This window comes from Aotus nancymaae, unplaced genomic scaffold (assembly GCF_030222135.1).
Source record: "Aotus nancymaae isolate 86718 unplaced genomic scaffold, 86718_ANA_hifiasm-v0.15.2.pri h1tg000062l, whole genome shotgun sequence".
NCBI lineage: Eukaryota > Metazoa > Chordata > Mammalia > Primates > Aotidae > Aotus > Aotus nancymaae.
Genome location: NW_026988476.1, coordinates 16,942,603 through 16,964,914, shown reverse-complemented (window position 1 = coordinate 16,964,914; position 22,312 = coordinate 16,942,603). Strand labels below are relative to the sequence as shown.

General features: G+C 32.7%; 1 protein-coding gene across 4 annotated transcripts in view; it reads left to right on the top strand.

Moving 5' to 3' along the window:
- MDGA2 (MAM domain containing glycosylphosphatidylinositol anchor 2) overlaps positions 1-22,057 on the top strand; it is an 868,798-nt gene extending 846,741 nt beyond the window's left edge. For all 4 annotated transcript variants that reach the window (XM_021668181.2, XM_064365839.1, XM_021668182.2 and 1 more), the window contains 3 exons: positions 896-1,026; positions 13,151-13,256; positions 16,553-22,057. In XM_021668181.2, coding sequence (XP_021523856.1) covers positions 896-1,026; positions 13,151-13,256; positions 16,553-16,641 — 326 coding nt within the window. In that variant the 3' untranslated portion in view covers positions 16,642-22,057. The remainder of the gene's footprint in view (positions 1-895; positions 1,027-13,150; positions 13,257-16,552) is intronic.
- Positions 22,058-22,312: the final 255 nt, after the last annotated feature.

The following is a 22,312-nucleotide window of genomic DNA, read 5'->3' as shown; positions in this document are numbered from 1 at the left end:
TTCATCTGGAATAAGTGTTGACAATATATTTTATTGTATCAATATCATTATCATCATTAGTATCACTACTGTGTACAGCACACTATTGAAAGGGAGGTATCAAATGATGAGATAAAAGCTATCTTCATTTTATTTTCTAATACCTCTTTTGGAAGAAAAATGAGACGGGTATAAACCAAACTGAAAAAATGAGATGCTAAGTGATAATAAAAGACAATAGAATTAGAGTCAAATTCTGACAAAGTTAGTACATGATTACATGCTATATTAATTTCCTATTGCCACTGTAACAAATAAGAAATGATCACCAACTTTGTGACCTAAAACAATACAAATTTATTCTCTTATCATTCTGGAGAACAGAAATCTATAAAAGTATTCTGGGTCTAAAATCAGGATGTCAGCAGGACAGGCTTCTTCTGAAGCACTAGGTGAGAAGACCTTTTCTTTGCCTTTACTAGCTTCAAGAGGCTGCCAGTAGTCCTTGTGACTGACCCCTCCCTCCATCTTCAAAACCAGCCATGTAACATGTCTTTCTCTCACTGCCTTCTTTCCTATATCAAATATCCCTCGGCCTCTGTTTTATAAGGATACATATAATTGCATTTAAGACTCACCCTGGTAATCTAGAATAATATCCCCATTGCAAAATCCTTAAATCCCTTTTCCAATATCAGGCAACATTCACATGTTCTAGGGTTTTAGGACATGGTTATTTTTGGATCAAATGTCAAATGTCGTAAGAGCAAGATAGGAAATGAGAGGAGATGAGAGGACAAGTCACTAGAGTGTTCTGTAAAATTTCAGTTTAAAAAGTTTACAAGTGTTTGGTAAAGGAAAAACAAATTTGAGGTGAAAATGAATATGCAAAATAAAATGTCATTGTCATTTTTAGGTGTCTTAAATGTTTATCTACGTTTGAAAGGGCAAACAACAATAGAGAATCCACTGTGGTCTTCAAGTGGGAATAAAGGACAAAGATGGAATGAGGCTCATGTTAATATATACCCAATTACTTCATTTCAGGTAAGAAAAGTAATTTCGGCTAATTAATTGCTGTATATGAGCATAACATTAAAGGTGGATCTTGAGCAAATAGTAAAATATGAATATTCAGAAATTCCATTATATAAGCATCACAAAAATTACATGATTAAGTTGTGCTTTAGTTCTGAAACCTGTTTTGTAAAGAGAAATGCCCTTTTCCTTTATCCGTTAATACTCATTAAGTAATAGATTTAAATAATAGTCTATTAAAATTTAAATGATTCACCTGGAAAAAAATATAATCCATTTCTATAAAATAACATGCTTATATTTTATTTCCTGAAAAAAAAAATATAGATAAGTTTCTACCATAATGGATCTTGGTAATCAGTTCTCAATCTATGTGAATTTTTCTTGATGAAATTTTATATAGTTTAGCAAAATGTGCCTCTTTAATACCATATCAGTAATTGATCACTGGTAATTAAAATTAAGATGACTTTAAATAAGTTTTTTTTTTTTTTGAGACGGAGTTTCGCTCTTGTTACCCAGGCTGGAGTGCAATGGCACGATCTCAGCTCACTGCAACCTCCACCTCCTGGGTTCAGGCAATTCTCCTGCCTCAGCCTCCTGAGTAGCTGGGATTACAGGCACGCACCACCATGCCCGGCTAGTTTTTTGTATTTTTAGTAGAGACGGGGTTTCACCATGTTGACCAGGATGGTCTTGATCTCTTGACCTCGTGATCCACCCGCTTTGACCTCCCAAAGTGCTGGGATTACAGGAGTGAGCCACCACGCCCGGCCTTTTCTTTGTTTTTATATAGAAAAGTAAAGCTTAGAGGGTTAGCTAAGAGAGCTACAAGTAAAGATACAGAACCTTGAAGACTGTAACACTGGCCATCATAGCTAGAGACAACAGATCATGAAATTATTTCAATGGAGTTAATATACTTTTTCATGATTTTAATGTGTGCAAACACATATACATATATAAATATATATCTACATATCCAAATATTTTTATATTTTAAAATAATAAAATATCTTCAAAGTCTATGACATATATCTTCTATAGTGCTCTGCCTTATTTCAAAGAATTCAGATGTATTTCATGAAATTTTATTTAGAGCATTGAATGTTCCTTCTACTAGTGATTTTTTTGGATGCATTTCATGGCGTATGTTGTAAGGGTATAAAAATCATGCCAATTTTTAATTGGTGGAATGACCTTTTTTGTAATCTAATCTAAATCAAACCAGGATGATAAAAATACATAGTCATTCACAATGATAAAGAATAAAAGAGTAAGACCAGCCAATTATATGCAAATACATAAAAGTTATTCCCATATGATTCTAAAAAATAAAAGAATCATTTGGTTTCTATGAAGTACAATACAATTGTGAAAATGAATGGCAACATATCATCAAACTAAATTAAACTGGGAAGACAGAATTCCAAAGCAATACTGATAGAAGTAACCTTAGTGTTAAAATGCATATACTGATATTGGCATTTAAAAGTCATTTTTTTCCTAAAAGTTGGTATTATTCTAGATATACTTTCACTTCCCACATAACTGCCTCTACAACACAAATCCACCAAAGTTCCCAATGAACAAAAACATCAAGTCATATACAGAATTTTCTAGGAAAACAGATGTTAATGTGAAATTTGGCACACAAAAATAAGTCAAAGATTGGTTCCCTAAGGACCCTAAGGACCTTTGCCAATGGGACAACATCAAAATATTTTACTCAGGAGGAAATGGTACATCACTCAGGTTGTTATATAGAAGACAAGTTCAAGAAGGAAAATGGGCTCTGCAAATGTGTTAGGACATCTTTGCAAAATTCACATGAAAGATGAAGGAACAAACCAGGGAAGTGGTGTAAAGAAAACAGAATGATTTCAAGATATGCTTCACTGTAAAATTTAGCAGAACATTTTAGTTTGGGGAGTAGCCATGAATGCCATGAACTAGGAAGACTTGAATAATGCTTATACTACACATTACATTAAATAACAAAAGAAGAAAATATATGAATTTCAGGGATGAATATAGTTACTTCTATTTTAGACTTGTTAATATAAAATGTCTCTGGAATATCTTTTTAAAGATGTGCAGAAGGTTGTTGTATATGTTCATCCAAAGTTTTGGGGACAGGTATATTTATGAGTCAGATTATATATGCTACCTAAAACTGTAAGGGTAGTTGTTATTAACAAGAAAAGTATACATGAATAAGTGTCGATTAAAGGATGGTACCATACAGAACATTAACCAATCATTAAGGCCAGGCGTGGTGGCTCACGCCTGTATCCCAGCACTTTGGGAGGCCAAGGTGGGCAGATCATGAGGTTAGGAGTTCAAGACCAGCCTGGCCAACATAGTGAAAAACCCCGTTTCTACTAAAAACACAAAAATATACCGGGCATGGTGGTGCATGCCTATAATCCCAGCTAGTCAGGAGGCTGAGGCAGGAGAATTGCTTGAACTCACGAGGCAGAGGTTGCAGTGAGCTGAGACCATGCTATTACACTCTAGCCTGGGCAACAGAGCCAGACTCCGTCTAAAAATAAAAAATAAATTAAGAAAAAGAACTCTGGAAGGTGAGCCCAGTCCTAGGTAATATATTTTAAAGTTAGAAGGAGAGAGATCTAGATGTTCATGGAATTTAAAGAAGACAGTGAAATTCAAATTACAAAGAAGGTTGAGTGCAAGGGAATAGTCACTATAAGGGAACTGGTAAACAGAATGGTTTCAGTTGAGTCACAGAAGCAGAAACTACATTTCATATGTGGATACAGAGTGTCTACTCTTGAGAAATTTGAATAAGCCAGTAAGGCAACTGAAAAAAATCACCATCTTAACTAAAATTGTTTCACATTTCAGAACAGAATGACATATAGACAGATATTAAATTATTATGTGATTTATTCGAATAGTTCTTTTATGTCTTTTTTCACATTCACAAAAGTACAGATTTTCCTTATTTTGAATTATATTGGTTACGCAAGGGAATCAGCTTCCTTATTCAGGATGTTGTGACAGGGAGAATCCTGAAGAGAGTGTCCCCCTAAATATAAGGAATGAAAGGGATTTCATAGGCAAAAAGAAAGAACCCAAATTTGCCAGCTCTAAATATACATTGCAATCTTATAGAAAGGAGCTTTTCTTTGTGATTTGGCCCATCTTAGCCATAGAATCCTGGCCCCAGAATTGTTGATTAGAGGAAGGAACTTCAAGAAGTGAATTATCTTTTGTTACCTGGAAGAATGAAGTCATTGTACCTTCAGAGCAGTAAGCTTTTACAGTTCACTACAATTGACAGACTCTGGGGTTGACATATTAAATTCACAAAAGGACATGTACCATACTGTTTGAAGGAGATGCTCAAGAGTGTTCAAATGAGTAAAAGTTTATTCATAATGGTCTAAACCTTGGAGAATGTCCCTGCTGTACTCAGCTCTTCTACCCATTGCAACTGAGAAATCAGACTGGGTTTGTATAATTGATGCACAATGTTGTTAGCATTTCTGGTGTTCTTGTGTTATTTTATAGGTCTATATTTTCATTTATGAGTGTTATTTTACCTGAGGGATTTTCTTTAACATTTCTCGTAGTGTGAGTCAGTTGAATTATTTCCACATTCTGTACTTCTGAGAAATGTCTGTTTCACCTTCATTTTTTGCAAGATTTCCTCTGATTATAGCATCCTACTTTTTCCTTTTAGAACTTTACAGGTATTTTACCAATGTCTTCTTGTTTGCATTGTTTCCAGGAATAAATCTGTGGATAGCCTTAAATTTATCCTACTGTATATAATGCGACTTTTTTCTCAGGTTGCTTTTAAGATTTTCCTTATCATTTGTTTTTATAAATTGTATTGTGGTGTGCTTTGGTATATTTTTCTTCCTCCTACATGTGCTTTGTGTTCATTGAATTTCTTGGATCTGTAGATTTAGAGCTTTCATAAATTTTGAGGCTTTTCTCACTAATGTTTCTTGAGGTATTTCTGCTAAGTCCTCTTCTCCTTTGAAGATTTCAGTCACACATACACAAAGTCCCTTGAAGGTGTCACACAGCTCATTAAGGCATTTTCATTATTTTCTATTTATGTTTAATTTGTGATAATTTTTATTCTGTCTTCGCATTCAACAATAGTTTCTTGTGCAATGTCTAATCTACTTTTATTCAGCCTGTTTTTTGTCTAAGTCAGTGGATTTTACATCTTTAAGTTCAATTTGAATCTCTTTAGAAAATATTTTTATGGCTTTAGTTATTATTTTGAATGTATGAAATCTAGTTAGAATAACAATTTTAAATCATTATCTGCTGCTGCTAACATCTATTTAAGTTCTTGGTTGGTTTCAGTTGATTGATTTTTCTTCTCATAATGGATTGTTGTTTTCTTGATTTTTTTTTTTACAAGTCTGGTAATTAGATTGGGTACCAGACATTGTGACTTCTACCTTGATATTTTTATATTCTTATAAATATTTTTATAAGAATAAATCTTCTACTGCATATTTTTGTATTCTTATAAATATTCTTGAGCTTTTTCAGGGAAGGTAGTTAAGTTACTTTGAAACGGTTTGATTATTTTAGGGCTTGCTTTTAAGATTTGTTAGGTTAAAATAATATTTTATATGGGGCTATTTCTCATGACTGAGGCAAGAATATTCTGAGTCCTCCACCCAATGTCCCATGTATTATGAGGGTTTTCCATATGGTGGATGGGAACAGTCACCATTCCCAGTCCTGTGAAGGCTGGGCACTATTAACTCAAAATCATCCCTCTGGTTCTTGCCCAGGTATTGGGTAGATTCCTCATTTCATTTCCTGGTCAGTACTCTGCTAAATACTCAAGGGGGACTCCCTGCAGTGTTCTCTGTTTCTCTCTCATTTTACTATTGCCACCCTTTTCTCTGGTATTCTGCTCTGAACATCCTAGCTTCCCTTGTTATTTTGAACTCTCATCTCCTTAACTCAGATTTTCTACAAGGCTTCACCCTTTTTTCTTCTACTTGCACCATGGCCTATAAACTTGGTATTGGTCAATAATAGAATTCACCTTATTTGATTCTCATTTCTCAGGGATCACACTTCTTCATTATCTGATATCCAGTATCCTGAATACTGTGGTTTCATATATGTGGCCCAGTTATGTGGTTGTTTGAAGTAGAAGGATAGATCTGGTTCCTGTGACTCTATTTTTGGTGGAAACAAATTGAAAAAGTGAATAGGCTGGGCACGGTGGCTCACGCCTGTAATCCCAGCACTTTGGGAGGCTGAGACGGGCGGATCACCTGAGGTCAGGAGTTTGAGACCAGCCTGGCCAATATGTGGAAACCCCATCTCTACTAAAAATACAAAAATTAGCTGTGTGTGGAGCATGCCTGTAATCTCAGCTACTGGAGAGGCTAAAGCAGGAGAACTGCTTGAACCTGGGAGGCAGAGGCTACAGTGAGCCAAGATTGCACCACTGTACTCCAGCCTGGGTGACAGAGCAAGGCTCTGTCTTGGTAAAAGAAAAAAAAAGTAAATAGTTTGAATTGATACTTTTTTAAGCTATTTGAATTACCAGTGGAAAATAAAGATAAAGTAATCTTTCTATTTTGATCTATGTTCTCTCATTTCCCAACACATTTCCAGGTCTATTTGCAAAGCACTTTATTTCATTAATCTTGATTGTTCAAGGAAATGTGAAACACAACTAAATAATCCCATGCCACTTTTGTTGTTCTTGTCTTGTTTCATTTTAGAGATGATTTATTTTGAATTGTTTAACCCAAAAATCTTTTATAACTTGTCAAGCTTCTCAAAAATACTTTCTTCAGCAGGTAACATCTTCTAGGAGTGCATGATAACAATGCTATCAATATATTACCATATAAATTAAGTTGTGAGAAATTTTAATATTACTCAAATTTAACTTTCCAGCCTTTGAAGATGTATTTACTTCAAGTGGAAGGCACAACTTTTACCTCTTGAAATTTTAAATGGAATATAAGTGACTTTGAGTCTCTTTCACTAACATTTATGTTGTTTTATTTGTTTTGAGCTGCATGACTTTAAATTGATCCATAAATCCTTTACAAAATTACTTGCACAGTCCCTTTGTGTCCAACTAGTTTGCTTAGCTGAAAATACAATTATAGTTTAGTACTTTTTAAGCCAAATAGAAGTTTTATTCTACTGAAATTTATTTTGGGGTTCATTTACTAGAACTAACTTAGCATGTTCAGTGCTTGAGATGAAAATACATTTTGCCATATTTAGAAAAATTAGGGCAACAATTCTGACAAAGTAAAATGAATATATTCTTATAATGTCAATTAATTTCACATCCCATACCAAGGAAAATATTTAAAAATCCTCTTTTAATGCTTTACTTCTTTCATAGTATATTTCAAATGTTTTCTAGGGGTAAAGTATATAAATACATTGTAAGACACAAAATGCTCTTTACATTTTCTTAGATTCAGTGAAAGGGATTCTGGAAATCTCCTACTTTTACATATTCATTTAAAGACTTAGAAATAGGTTTTGACATAATTTTTGAGAATACTGAAATACAAATAATACTATAACAGGGACTGGAAAAGAGACTATAGTGTTCTCCTTACATCATGCTGCCTTATGTTCCAACTAATAATAAACTAGAAAATATTGTCCTCATTAGTAGACATTATATGCTCATATAGCATATCTGCCATTCTAAGCCAAATTCCAGGGCAATTATACAGACACAATGGAGGCTCCTGAGTTAACCACTGAAAATATTTACCAGTTGCAGCTCACAAGCTGATGCATTTCTTTGTCTTTCCCAACAGTCAAATCTCATGGTACTATTTAACACTAGAAATTTTGACAACCAATTGACATTTTTCCCACAAGTTGAATTGGCAGAGTTTTGTGAAGTTATTTGGGAAGTTCCCCCAGGGAAAAAGCCAACGCTACCCACTAGGTCTGTTATGTTGTCTCCAAGTTTGTTTTATAATAGTTGAGGATACTTCAATTGTTTGCTAAACAAGTAATAAAATAAAGGCAACATTATTAACACTAATGGTTATTTTAAATGTATTTATATACTGAAGTTTTTCAAAGTGATATATACTGTCAATTTTCAAAATGCAGTCTTAGAGTTTTGCATTTGCCTTAGCATTAATGATTAGAACTGATGTGTCTTTTGTCAGAAAGAAAATACGTTGTAAATATTTGCAGAAGTCACTATTAACAATGAAGGCTAATCATCAGAAGTGCATTATATTCTTTAATTCCCCTATCTACTTTTACTCATTACTGATCCATGTAACTCTTTTCTTGATGAGAAATTACATTTGAACACACACTTTTATAGCATCATCTGTATCTTTATTTTGACATTTATATTCATATGCTTTAAAGCATTATGCGTGTAAGAAACTGTCACTGATGAATTGAAACAATTTTGTCAGGTATAATTCTAATACATAAATCCACATACTTTTTAAAAATTCTCTTTTAAATTTACTCACCAAAAGTTAATTTTCTGATTACACGGTATTTTTTATATGTTAAGTTTGCTGAGTTGCATGAACACACTGTGAAAACATTTCCATTTTAAACTCATCATTTCAATTAAGGAAAATAAGTTAAAATAATATTCCTATTGTGTGAGGGAACAAGTTTTACATAATTTTATCTCTCTTTTAGTAGACTTAAAGTTTAACATTTTCTCCAGGGGTACCTAGATACTGTTAATTCCTTATTCAAGTCGGTTAAACCAAATGCATTTCAGCAGTACTGAAGATGAAAGGAAAATGATTTTATCTCTATAATGTAACAGTAGTCAAAATAATGACAGAAATTCATAAAAATATGACAATTTAACTTTTTTAACTTGGGAGTCTTCATTCTCCAAATAAATATAATTAACATTTTTGTTATTGTGTATCCTCTTTGGCAAAGAATATCACATTTTAATGGACTGTTATTAAAATTTCTCATCTTTATATTCTAGAAAAAGCAAAGATTTTTACAAATGCTTAAAAGTTTGGGTAAGGCACTTATTTAATATCTACACATTATATTTGTGTAATCTAACTCACACAAAAACACTGTCAAGTAAAACATGCTGTCAAGATCTTAGTCTAGAAGTCATTTATGAATCTGTTCAAATTTATAAAACTTAATTCAATAATTTGGCAATATAAGTGTAGTCAAGAGCTCAGAGCATAAAAACAATGCCCAAAGGATTATATATCATATATACCCAAAGGATTATAAATCATTCTATTATAAAAAGACATGCACACATATGTTTGCTGTGGCACCGTTCACAATAGCAAAGACTTGGAACCAACCCAAATGCCTATCAATGACAGACTGCACAAAGAAAATGTGGCAATACACACCATGGAATACTATACAGCCATAAAATCAGATGAATTCATGTCCTTTGCAGGGACGTGAATGAAGCTGGAAACCATCATTCTCAGTAAAATGATCCAAGAACAGAAAACCAAACACCACATGTTCTCACTCATAAGTGGGTGTTGAACAGTGAGAACACATGGACACAGGGAGGGGAACAATATATACTGGGGCCTGTCGGGGGGGTGGGGGACTAGGAGAGGGCTAGAAGAGGGGTGGAGGACTAAAAGATGGATAGCATTAGGACAAATACCTAATATAGATGACAGCTCACATTCTGCACAGGCACCCCAGAAATTAAAATATAATAAAAAAAAATGCAGTAAATATTTCTTTGTGAAAGTCAACCAGTTAAAAAATAATCTGTATCTTCCTAATAGCAAAACTGTAGAAATTAAAAGGAAACAAATATACTACACAGGACCTTTCTCTTTCTTTCTGTTCAAAAACGACCCTGTGGAAGACTGCAATATTTATCTGGCCTATTGAAGTAGATTCTTTATCATCACAAGATTATAAATAAATATTAAAAATACAAATTATTACTCTACTGAGTTTTACTGCTAGAATTTTATACCAATAACTACTAATTTCTTACTTTATTTACACACAATCTCTAAAATTCCTGCTGTGCTTAAAGAAATTACCTTCCTTTATCAATGACAAAATGTATTATCAATAATAGTAAATGTAAATATATTTGCAAATCAGCCTACTTGTTTTTACTGTACCACTTCATTTATTTGTTATCACCAAGGGATGAAATATTCATATAAGGTAATGTTCTAGGTATAGGAAGCCCTCTGGACACATGACACTTTGATTTTTGTTGATTTCTAATTTTGCTGTTCAGTAGACCACAGACTTAGAGTCAACATATTGCCAGTAGGTAGGTAGCACACATATTAAATTGCATTAGTCAATCTGCTTCCTGATGTTTACTACAGATTGTTTCCCCACACATTCTCTCAATCTGACTACAGAAAGGTCTGTCTTTCACAATTTCACTGCTCTGGGGCTTTTTTTTCTTTTTAGCACAAGCCTAGGTCCAATCTTTTGATTTTGATCAAGCTGCACAGGGAGGCAGGAAGAAAGAATGAAAAAAGAAATGAAAAAAGGATTGTTTAATCCTTTAAAGGCAGTAGCAGAGTAAGTTTTGAAATGCTTTGAGTAATGGCAGGATCATTGTAATTAAACTTTCGGTTTCCCAGAACAGCAGCTTTGAAAAATTCAGGAATGACTTTGATGACATGTGGTTTTGATTTTTAATGAAATCTCACCATTTTATGTGACCCCTGCCTGGAAGTAACAACAACTTACTAAGTGAAAGCACCTGTGTACTTTGAATAAGTATAGATAGTTTTTTAAACTTTGTACCTTTACATCGCTAAGATAGGAAATCCATACACTGCCATTTTGTTTTGGCTTCAGTGATACAGAACATTTTGAATGTTTTTCAAACATCCTTCCTAATAAAAGGATTTTGACTTCACCTTCATCTGTGTAAATTTCAAGTGCGAGCAGGTGCGGAGCATTTTAACCCACCTTTATTAGACTCTTCCCCACATCTCACTTCCCCACATAAAGCACATGAGAATGCAAACCCCTGATGTTTCCCATTTCTACATTGTAAAGCCTGTATTGTATGCTACACGCAGTATTTAATATTAACTATTAATGTGCTCTAACACTGACTCTCTATCAGGTAAGGAACACATATCAAAGGAGGAAAATATACCCCAAGACTTAAAAACCTACTGTTTGGAAAATCGGAAATATTTTCTCACAGGTAGTTTGCTCAGAGGGACAACTTATAAAGACCTCAAAGAACACTGTGCTCTAAATAAGTATGAATAATAATTATTTGAAATGTAGTCACCTTGGCCATGTTCATAATAGGAGAAAATAGTTTTAATGTCTAACAACGACTATAAGGTACTAGTTAAATTATATCCATAACGTGGAATATTCTGCACCATTAAAATGACTTCCCTTTCTCTATATTCAATTCTCTCAAATGTTTTTCCTAAATCTTTTCTCATAGACCTTTTAAATAAAGTACTGTTTAAAAGTCTTGAGACTTTTTTAAGCCACTTCCCAGTTACCTTTCCAGATGCCATCCTATCTCAAATGCAAGTCATCATTTGCAAGCAGACCTCTATCCGAGGACTGAGAATCTGCTAAATTGCTAACTTGGTTCTAAATATTTGAACTCCAGCTGACATTCTGTTTTGGCTTCAGTGGCACAGACCATTTTAAATGTTTTTCAAAGAGATGGCTTTAGATAATCTTTATGAACATGCTTATCTTAACATAGTTAAGCAGGAAACTCCACATTTATCATATTAATTTATCAGTAAGAACTCCTCAAATTTTTCTGTGCTATCAAATCATGAAAATTATTCTTTGTTTGATGAACTACATTTAATGAGGGACAGGTCTCTATACAAAAGTTGACAGCTGATGCCTCTGCTTACCACCTGGAGATATCCACTGATAAAATTATGAGAGCATATCAAAGAACACTGGATCAATTTCTAAAAAGTAGCCCAACTTCTCTCAAAATCATGGTAATTAAACTATGGCTTTCCCAGGACAGCAGCCTTGAAAAGTTCAGGAATGACTCTGATTTGCCTTTGAGGATATGTTTTAAAATAAAAACAAAAACTTTGGCATTGATAAAAATAAACTTTGTCAATTTTGTTGTGACAAAATAAGTCTAGAAATGTCATTAATAGTGCACATTACCAGTTTAATGTTAGAAACAGCTCTTTATTAAACTATTCTTTGGAAAGACCAAAGTAGGTATTTCCTTTTAACATGTATTTTTCTAGAACTATAAACCCACCACTAAATGCATGAATTGCCTCATAGTATTCAAAGGGATTAAACAATTTTGCTGAAAGCAAGGAATAATTTGGGAGTTATAGAGAAAATTCTCATAAAGTCTTGTTTCTGTAAAAATAAAAAATATAAATTTGCTAATTGTCATTCTATTGTCATTGTATTGAGGATTTAGTAATAAATGATTCTGATTTTATTCATTTATTCTTTCAATATTCATGCACTGAGCCTCAGTGACCACCATTGTTATAGACACCATAAACTCAAAGGTATACCATGAGATATTCCACATAAATAGACCGATAAGTATCTTCAAGTTTAAAAAATAGATTATCAGCAGTGAAATGCTGGAGGTAAATTATAAAGTCAACAAGGGAATATGAGGAAAATATTCAACCTATTTGTGAGAAATCAATTTCAGAGATGGTACAACTTTGTTCTGGGCTTCAATAAACATATTACTGTTGTAAAGAATCCAGAATTGATTCATTTTTTAAAGTATTTCTATGAAACTAATGTTATGAGTTATGTTTATATAAAACTGGAAATAATCTATTTCAGAGAAAGACTTTTCAAATAATACATTTTTCCTTATCCTTAAAAATTAAAAGAGGATGTGTAGTCATTTTTTTATTGTATTATTTAATTAAATTTAGTTTTGATTTAAAAACAACACAGAGCTTTTGATGTGAAAAACTAATACTATGCAAGGAAGATTCAATTATTGGTTTGGGGATAAAAGTTTATGTTTTTGCAAGTTTTAATTTTGAAAGCCATCAAATATAAAAGATGCCAGGATTACTGACAAGTTTACTTTTGTCACTTTGATTTCTCAAAAGAAATTAATCTGAAAATCAAAGCTCCACATTTAGGTTTGTTTCATTCATATTTGTAGCTCATTTTTGAAGGTATCAGAGGTCCTGGAATAGAAGGTGACATTGCTATTGATGATGTATCAATTGCAGAAGGAGAATGTGCAAAACAAGACCTAGCAACTAAGAGTAAGTATCTTTGAGATTGGTTTAATGTAATGTTAAAGTAATATTACTGTTAAATTAACATTTAATTAATTTTTAAGTTATTTTTAGTTGGCTTATTTAAAAATTTCTTATATCTAACACTCTTAGGTTTTTTCAGTTATTTTTAAAGTATTAAATTCAATTGTAGACATATTTTGCCTGAGATAAAACAGAAGTGAGATTTTAATTTAGAGCTATGTAAAGCAAGTACACTTTGATATTTAATTATGATTTTAAAACACTTTGATATTATTTGTTCTAGAAGATTTAAAAACTTTTATTAAAATATGTGATAAATCTATATACGGCGCACATATTTACACTGTAAATTGAATTAGTCCATCTTCATTCTGCTATAAAGAACCGCCCAAGACCAGTAGTTTATAAAGGAAAGAGATTATTTGACTCACAGTTCCTGCATGGCTGGGAAGCTTTCAGGCAACTCACAATCATGACGGAAGGTGAAAGGGAAGCAAGATACCTCCGTCCCAAGAGCGGCAATGAGAATTGCTGAGAGAAGAGGGAAGAACCGCTTATAAAACCGTCAGATCTCGTGAAAATTCACTATCATGAGAACAGCCTGGAGGAATCGCCCTGATGATTCAATTACCTCCACCTGGTCTCTCCCTTGGCACAGGGGGCTTATGGGAATTATATTTCAAGATGAGATTTGTGTGAGGACACAAAGCCTACCATATCAGCATAGATGTTTTTATTCCTTCAGTTTGTGAATATATTTTCTAAATCTAACTTTGCCACGTTTTTTTTTTTTTTTTTTGAGATGGAATTTTGCTCTTGTTGCCCAGGCTGGAGTGCAAGGCACAATCTCTGCTCACTCAGCAATCTCTGCCTCCCAGGTTCAAGCGATTCTCCTGCCTCAGCCTCCTGAGTAGCTGGGATTACAGGCACCTGCCACCACACCCGGCTAATTTTTTGTATTTTTAGTAGAGACTGGGTTTCACCACGTTGTCCGGGCTGGTCTGGAACTCCTGACCTCAGGCGATTATAGGCATGAGCCACCGTGCCCGTCCTTTTGCTAACCATTTTAACAAATTCAGCATTGTAAAGAGCTTCAATGTATATATTAAGTAATGAAGTAGCCCTAATATTTCTGGTAAACTCTCCTATCTGCACCACAAGCTTGTTTAATAATTTTTCACTTTATACCCTTTTTTTGAATATTATGGCTTAATGATATCTTTAATTTTATTTTTTGATCACAGTCTCATTTTATAATAGAAGGGATATAAATAAAACATGATAAATAATACAAAAGATTTAGAATTGGATGTTTAGCTGCTTCTTAAAATCCTCATCTCCATATTTCACATTTGAAGCTATGAAATAAAAATCATTCCTGTTAAAATGACTGCAATTGAAGGATTATCTTATACTCATCTGGAATCTTTCATTTTGTCATCATGTATAGAGAAAGCAATCAAACTAAATTTACACAAATTACTCATCAATTATTTAGCACGTACAAAAGCATGAAAATCTATGTTGTGTAAGTGTAGAGCAAATCAGTCTTTGTTACTGTATTTGGTGAGAAACTGTATCAGTATAGATGTTGAAAGTCAAATTTATACAACTATTCACTGATTGCTCGTATGAACTGAATTGCCTCAATTCTTAAGTATTGTCAAAAAACAAAAACTAAAATTGCATATAACAATGAGCCATTTTGCTCATAGTATCTTGTCATTAAATTTAGTATTTCAAAGAACATATTTAGTAAAAATGTATCTCTGTATCTGTCTAGTTCTGCTTTAGAAAGCCAGTAGCTATGCTCAAAAGAACAAAGTTTTTCTAATGCACAGGAAAACGTGCATTCTCCTCAAAGGAGAATGGGATTTCTTTTGAATTTCATAGTGTGACTGAGTGACAGTAACATTTTATTAACTGAAGGTAGTTACAACTTTATACAGAAATTTAACATTTTCATAATGTAAGCACAAATATTATAAATATATTCAAGTAATTGATTTAAACTTTTCAAAGGAGGAAAGCAAAGGGAATTATTTACTCCCTCGAGCAGAAAGAAATCGTAACCGATAAAAGTAGCCACAGTTAAATGCTGTGAAAGCCCATAGGGATTTCATTACTGTACAAGGCCTATTATAATAGAACATTTTTATAATTAGTTCTTTTTCTGTTAAACTAGCAAGTTTAAGAAATGTGTGGCAGTTTTAAATACGAAAATATCCCCTATATATACTGGGAGTATTTTTCTTTAAAATCTATAAATCAGGGGAAATAAATAATATTAATTGAATAAAAATAATCTATTTGGCATGAGAAATTTTTCTATTACATTTGTGTCATTTAATTACCATTTATTAAGTTCATTCTGATGACTGGCATTTGATTAATGATTATTAAATGAATGTTATATTCTAAGTATAGACCAGCCTGAAGTCTGAAAGCCTCTTCCTGATTCCTCAGGCTACCAGTTCCTTCCAGGCAATAAATGGTACCATGTCCCACACCATCCAGATATGATTGTATGTCTTTATTTTTCAAACTCAACTCTCCCCTAGATGCAAGCCGTTTTGCAATTTTAGCTAGGTTAATGAATTATGCCTGTGTTATCCCTCCTCGGTAAGGCATGCATTCTAAGAGGCATCACCTGGACACCAGGCTTTAACAGAAATCCCAATTACAGTAGGACTTTCCAGGCAGATAGGTGGAAGGAATTTTTTTTAGTTAGAATAGTCTTCATAGTACCTCTAAAAGTTAAACTAAAGAAAAAATGATGTGCACAATTTATAGATAACAGACTGATCTAAACATGGATAATCTACTAGTTGCAATTGTTACTTTCTGTACACATAACCATCCCTTTCTAGTTTTCATTAAGAGAGATTTTCTGTCAGTATTCAAGTTTATCCACTTCTGGAAGTTTAAAAAAAAAAAAACCCTCACTTTTTGAAGATTTCTGAGAATTTTCACCATGTTTCTGCTTTCCTATGCCTAGCAGAACTCTAAGATTGAGCTCAACCTCAAACCTAAGTGAATATCTTATGAAGGAGTTTTCATAGCATATTATATCAATTCAAAATCTGTAATCTTTTTATCAAGTGCCTTACCATATATTCATTTTCCTGTTCACTTCCCTTAGCAATGAAGCTGATAAAACAAAATAAAAATAAATATCTTTCTGAAATGTTGTCATATACTTGTTTTATTATTCACCAAGGTTGCATTAGTAGCTATGTGAAATGCTTATTCCTTTTCTTCTTTTTTTTTTTTTTTGCCTTTATTTTCCTTATTTTTAGATTCTGTTGATGGTGCTGTTGGGATTTTGGTTCATATATGGCTTTTTCCCATTATCGTCCTCGTCTCTATCTTAAGTCCTCGAAGGTGACCTTATCCTGGCAGAGGCTATAAAAGATTCACCAGGCACTGGCACGAAGAAAGAGTCTTTGTAAATGGACATTGAACAAACAAACTACCAAAGATTCCTCCACTGACTACTGACTCAAAAATAAAACAATAAAAACAAAATTTTTTTAAGCACTGGGGATAAAAAGACATCATGGAAGTATAACTTATTCCAACCTAAATGTAAAAGATAATCTTGACCTGAGTAGAGAAGAGACCTTCAGGTGCTTTTGTGGCTAAAAAGATTACAGCGTCATCTGGTTGAACTCTGGAAAAAAAAGAAAATAAGAAAAAAAAAAAGAGCTACAGAAATCCTTGTCAAAGCACAAAGTCATGGCTGGTTTTGTTTCAAATGAATAGTTTGCTTGTTACCATGGAAACCTAATGGCCTGCCAACAAAAACCTCACTGTAAACAGGGTACGTGAAGAGCTGGCATTTATTTTCCTTTCAAGAAGGTTTTCACAGAGAATTAAATAAATGTAGGCCCTTTTACCTTTGGCTGTTACCCTTCCTTGAAAATAACCCGAACTCATAATTATTTAAAGCATTCACGTTCCTCCCCACCTTAACCCCATCCCACCTTTATTATTATTATTATTTTTCTCCCATGGCTAAGCTAGATAACTGTATGCTGTCTCTTTTTGCATGCACTACTATCCAGGACGGTAAACCTGGGCTTACATATTACACAGGCTTATCGGAGTTTGCTTGCGGCCACTTGAACACCCAAACTACGTCATCTGTTCCAATGAAGAAACCAAACCACCATCTTTTATAAATTGCCATGGAAACCAAGTGCCTTCAATGAAACAAGCCTGAATAATTTTCAACTCAGAAGCTTGCACTGCTAACAGTGGTTTGTGTAAAACTATTTTATAAACAAACTACAGAGCCTAAATGTGCAAATTACAGGCAAGACAACAAAGCCGCTTCTGAAGAAAACAGGACCGAAGCTGCTGCGTAAGCCCATGCAGACAAGATATTTGTTGTTTAACCTCCTAGACAGCCATGGCCTTTCGGCTTATTGTCCATTAGAAAATTACTTCCATTGAGACCAGACATGGAGCAACACTTTTTTTCTTCCAGGTTATTAAATGGGTCAACCAGAGCAAAAGCTTATTAAGAATACTTAGTGCAGAAGGTGGTAAAACACAAAAATGATTTTTTTTACTCTAACCTCTATTTGAAATGAAATTGGCCCTAGCTTTAGAGGGAACAAGGAAATGTTTGGGATTGCAGTGCATTACTAACTCTACAGTGGAACTGGGCCTGAAAAATCTGGCTTTATTCTAAACTCTGAGGGTAATATGCCTCTGCCCTATAGTCAGACTCTGTGCAAATTGTGAAATATTATTTTATTATTTTACCAAGATTAAAAAACACTTTTACAAAAAAACAAAAACCTGTAAAAATGATTTTGAGCTACCTGAGGACAAATCATATCTTTAACCAGCCAGTTTTCCAATGCATTGTAAATTTCACTTAAACCTGTTGGTTATGAAAATTTGAAGATCCTTTTCCTTAAATTATCTCAGCTTTTAACTGCATTTAAAAAGACTTTTGTCTAAGAAGAGTATTACTATTATATGTTCTTTCAACACCCCAGGATTAAAAAAAAACTGATTATGCAAGTAATTGGAATATAAGTATTAAATTATAACATTTGCAAATATTAATATAAAAGCACAACAAAATGTAGTAGAAAATGACAAAGCTTGATTTTTTTAAAACAATTCTGTAGAAATGTTTGTGCAAATTCAGTAATTCAATTTAAAGTATAATTTTACAGCTATGTTCAATAAAGCCTCTTTCCAGGTAAGGTATGACAAGCAGTATGTGTGTTTGTTGAGCAATGTTCACTTATCACTAAAATGAAATTAGTTATACAATTTATTGGTTACCATGGGATAAATCTTCAGTGCTCCACATACCTTAATGTCTGCAGAAAGAAATTTTAATAGGAACTCCCTAATGCACTCTCCTATATTTGTAATACATGAAAAAAAGAAAACAACAAAACAGTTAAACCCTTGAAGGTAAAATATGAAATATATATGAACCTGGAATTTAATGCCTATTTTAAGTCAGTTCAAAAGGGGACCTGCTTGAATTTAGGTAGTGTTGGAATTGATCTGAATCAAGTCCTTTAAATTAAACATGATAAACAAATGAGTTTCATAACTTATTTGAATATATTAGGCATATTAAATTTTTTTCAGAGTTTCACAGTCACCCATATACTTTATCAGACCAAAGAGATTCAAGTAAACGATATCTGGAGCATTTATTTTACTATTTACAAAATTTCCCTTCACCTTAATTTCTATTTTGTGGCAACTAGACCCTTTTCTCCACTTTCTCTTATCAGTAGATCACCTTTTTTAATTGATTTTCTTCACTTTCATTCCAATAATGGCCATGAAAATGTTTTAGATCTTAACATAATGCCCTCTTCCTTGATCTTTAAGTTGATTTCAGTGAGGCTTTTGCAATAAAACATAAAAATTAAATTTAAAAAGTCTATATTCAGAATATTTGAATACACATGTATCATTTTCAGGTAAAGAGTCAAATGTCCTATTACCCTAAATAATTATGCACAAAGAAACTACTGTAAGAAAAAGTTTCGATCCTACTACTAAGCATTTATAAAATACTAAAATCTTTCCTACCCTCTCAAACAGTAAGAATACACAATGCTTCAGAAATTGATGAGAACTGGCTGGTACTTCACAAATTAATTTTGCTTAAATTTTTTAAAAGCTGTAGATGAATGTGAAGAACAAAGGGGCAATCAGAAGTGCGAAGCAATCAGACTTATTGAGATGGTAATAAAATGTATATCTCAAGTGGGTTCTGGATTATTCATGTAAACCAACAAACAATTTGAATCAACGTTTTTCACTTCAGATCTTATGTTCAGTTGCTTTAATTGAAAGTAAATGGATAAAAATGTAGAAATTTTAAAAGATTGGGATAAGTGAAATGTAAATTTTGTTAAGTAGCCTCTTCTTTAATATTAGTAAAAATAATGAAACTTTCAAAACACCCTTAGCAACTACCTTCCTTTTCCTAATATTTTTTGTATTTATTATGAACTGGACTCACCAACATATTTTTCCTTTTCCATTTCGATGACATATTTAAAGTGTAATTGATATCAATATTTTTTGTTCTTTTAAGGAAAGGAACCAGGCAATGGAGTTTTTAATGTTCTGGGAGAATGAATATACCATGTAATCTCTTATTGCCAGTAATTCATCCCAATTAATTAGGAGTATTATTCTATTTCATCAGTTCAAGAATGCTTGTCTCTCTACATGTTCACATCTCTGCAATCGGGCCTATTTTAATTGCAATTGGCAGCATTTCTTTGTAGTGATATATAAAATGCATTATAGATATAATGAAATTCACTAAAGTCACTAACATTGCCAGAAGTGCCAAACAATGCCTAATATGACTACTTTTCAACAAACTCTAAAGTGAGAAAAAACACCCAACCATATTTGTAAGATTTACATCAAATGCTCATTGACTATGCAGTATTTAAAAATAATGTAACTTTTATTTTGTCCATTTTAAAAATCTGAGTCTTCTCTGAAATACATGATACACATACCTAGGTTCACTTTTTTTTTTTCTTTTTCCTGCTACTTGTTTTTCAGTTCCACCACAAATCACAGTATGCTATATATACGTGTTTAAAATGTTTCCACCTTCATGTTATTGACAATATTTTGCCACAAGTTTGGCCTGCCATTAACTTTTCTTTAAAAGATTTGAAAGATGCATGGTATACCACAATGTCATGCAATAGGCTAACCTAAAGGTATTTCATTTCACAAATATCACAGAATTGACTTTGGCATGGCAATGAATTATGATATTATAATATTGAGAATTACAACCCAGCTAGTCAGTTACATCATGTAATAGAGTAAAAATAATTCCATTCTTTTGTATTTTAAAATATGATGAAATACAAATTACAACTGTATTAACTTTTCACCAAACATGCATTTTTATTTTAAAGACTTTATAATAAACATATATGTCAATAAAATGTGTAACCTGAAGAACAATTAATTCATTTAGTTATGTAATTAAGACTGTATGAACCTGGCTGTGGTGTTTTTCATGACTGATTTTCTTTGCTCTGATTAGTGATTTGAAAGATGGTGACGGAATAATCTGATTTTTATAGGCTGATTTTCAAGTATTCTTATAATGCGTATTATTTACCAGAAACCTTTTCTTTTTTAATGTGCCTTTCAAAGATCAGGGCCAATCAACAGGCATTGAAACTGGAAAAACTTTACCCCAAATTAATTTGCTTCTTGGTTGATGACTACTTATTACTAATTGCTTCATCTGTGTCTCACCAAAGCAGAAGGTACACTCTTCTTGCAACTGGGTAGTTGATGTCAATGAGGAGTTATTGCATTTTCTGTGAAAACAATAAAACCATAGGGTTCAATCCCAAGCTCTTTCCTTTCCTACAATGTTCCCTTTGTGACTAATCAGTTTATTAGTTTTCTTAGTGCTTATTTTTAAAAAGCAATGTCTGGCATTTTCTACTTCTGCTTAGGAGAAAAGCTACCACAGAATGATCAGAACTTTTTTCAAATCTAATATAACATGTTCTTTGCTGAATATCCATAATATTTATCAATAAACATGTATATTGTTATTACGTAGAAAAAGAAAGACTAAAGACTTGAAATCTTAATGTCAACTATGTCAGTTCTGAATCAATCCATACATTCATGTCTGCTTAGAAAAAGAAGCAAGGTTTAGAGAGGGAGAAATATTACATATATTTGTATATGGATGACTTTATTAACATATATTAAATTAAAGCTTAATAAATTACGAATGGTGATATCACTACCCTGAATCTACATTGAATATATTGAAATTAGGGAACTGGAATTCAAAATGTTGAGTAGGCCAGAGGTTAAACTCTGGGTAAAAACTGAAATAGTTTTCTCAAGGAAATATTTACAACTGATTGAATTTAATTTCAATTGTACTAATTTTCCATGAGCTGAGCTAAAATGTATTCTTATTTTTCAATAAAAAATGGGAAATTCTATAAAATAGGGATTAGCTTGTTAGTTTTAATTTGTTTTTGTATGGCTCTTAATTGTTGTCCTGGATTTCCAGGATATCATTTTTATTTCTTTAGTCTCATCAATATATTTAAATGTGTAAGTTTAATCAAATATACATTGTGTTAAATTTATATTGAATATTAGTTACATTTGAAATTTTGAAGTTTAGATTTAATTACATTTTCCTTTTGATATTTTCCTCCTGCTAAATAGTTTCAGATAGCTGTATGTTATTTTCCCTTGGATTTCTTTTTCAATAAATGAAATTATGTTAAATACTGTATTAGTGTTTTGGGGAAATTTCTGCTGTCAATAAGCACTTAAGTTAGAAACAAAAAGATATTTAGAACACCAATTATGTTTGCAATTTAAGATGAAAATGCCATCATTTCTCTCACTACTGAAAAGCTTTTATAGACTCAACACTGCAGTGAGCACAATTAGCCCATTAAGATATGTGTTGATTTTTACATCCTTTCTAAGGGATCATTTATAAGATTGTGTTAAACAAGCAGGCACTAAAATCTTCCTGAATG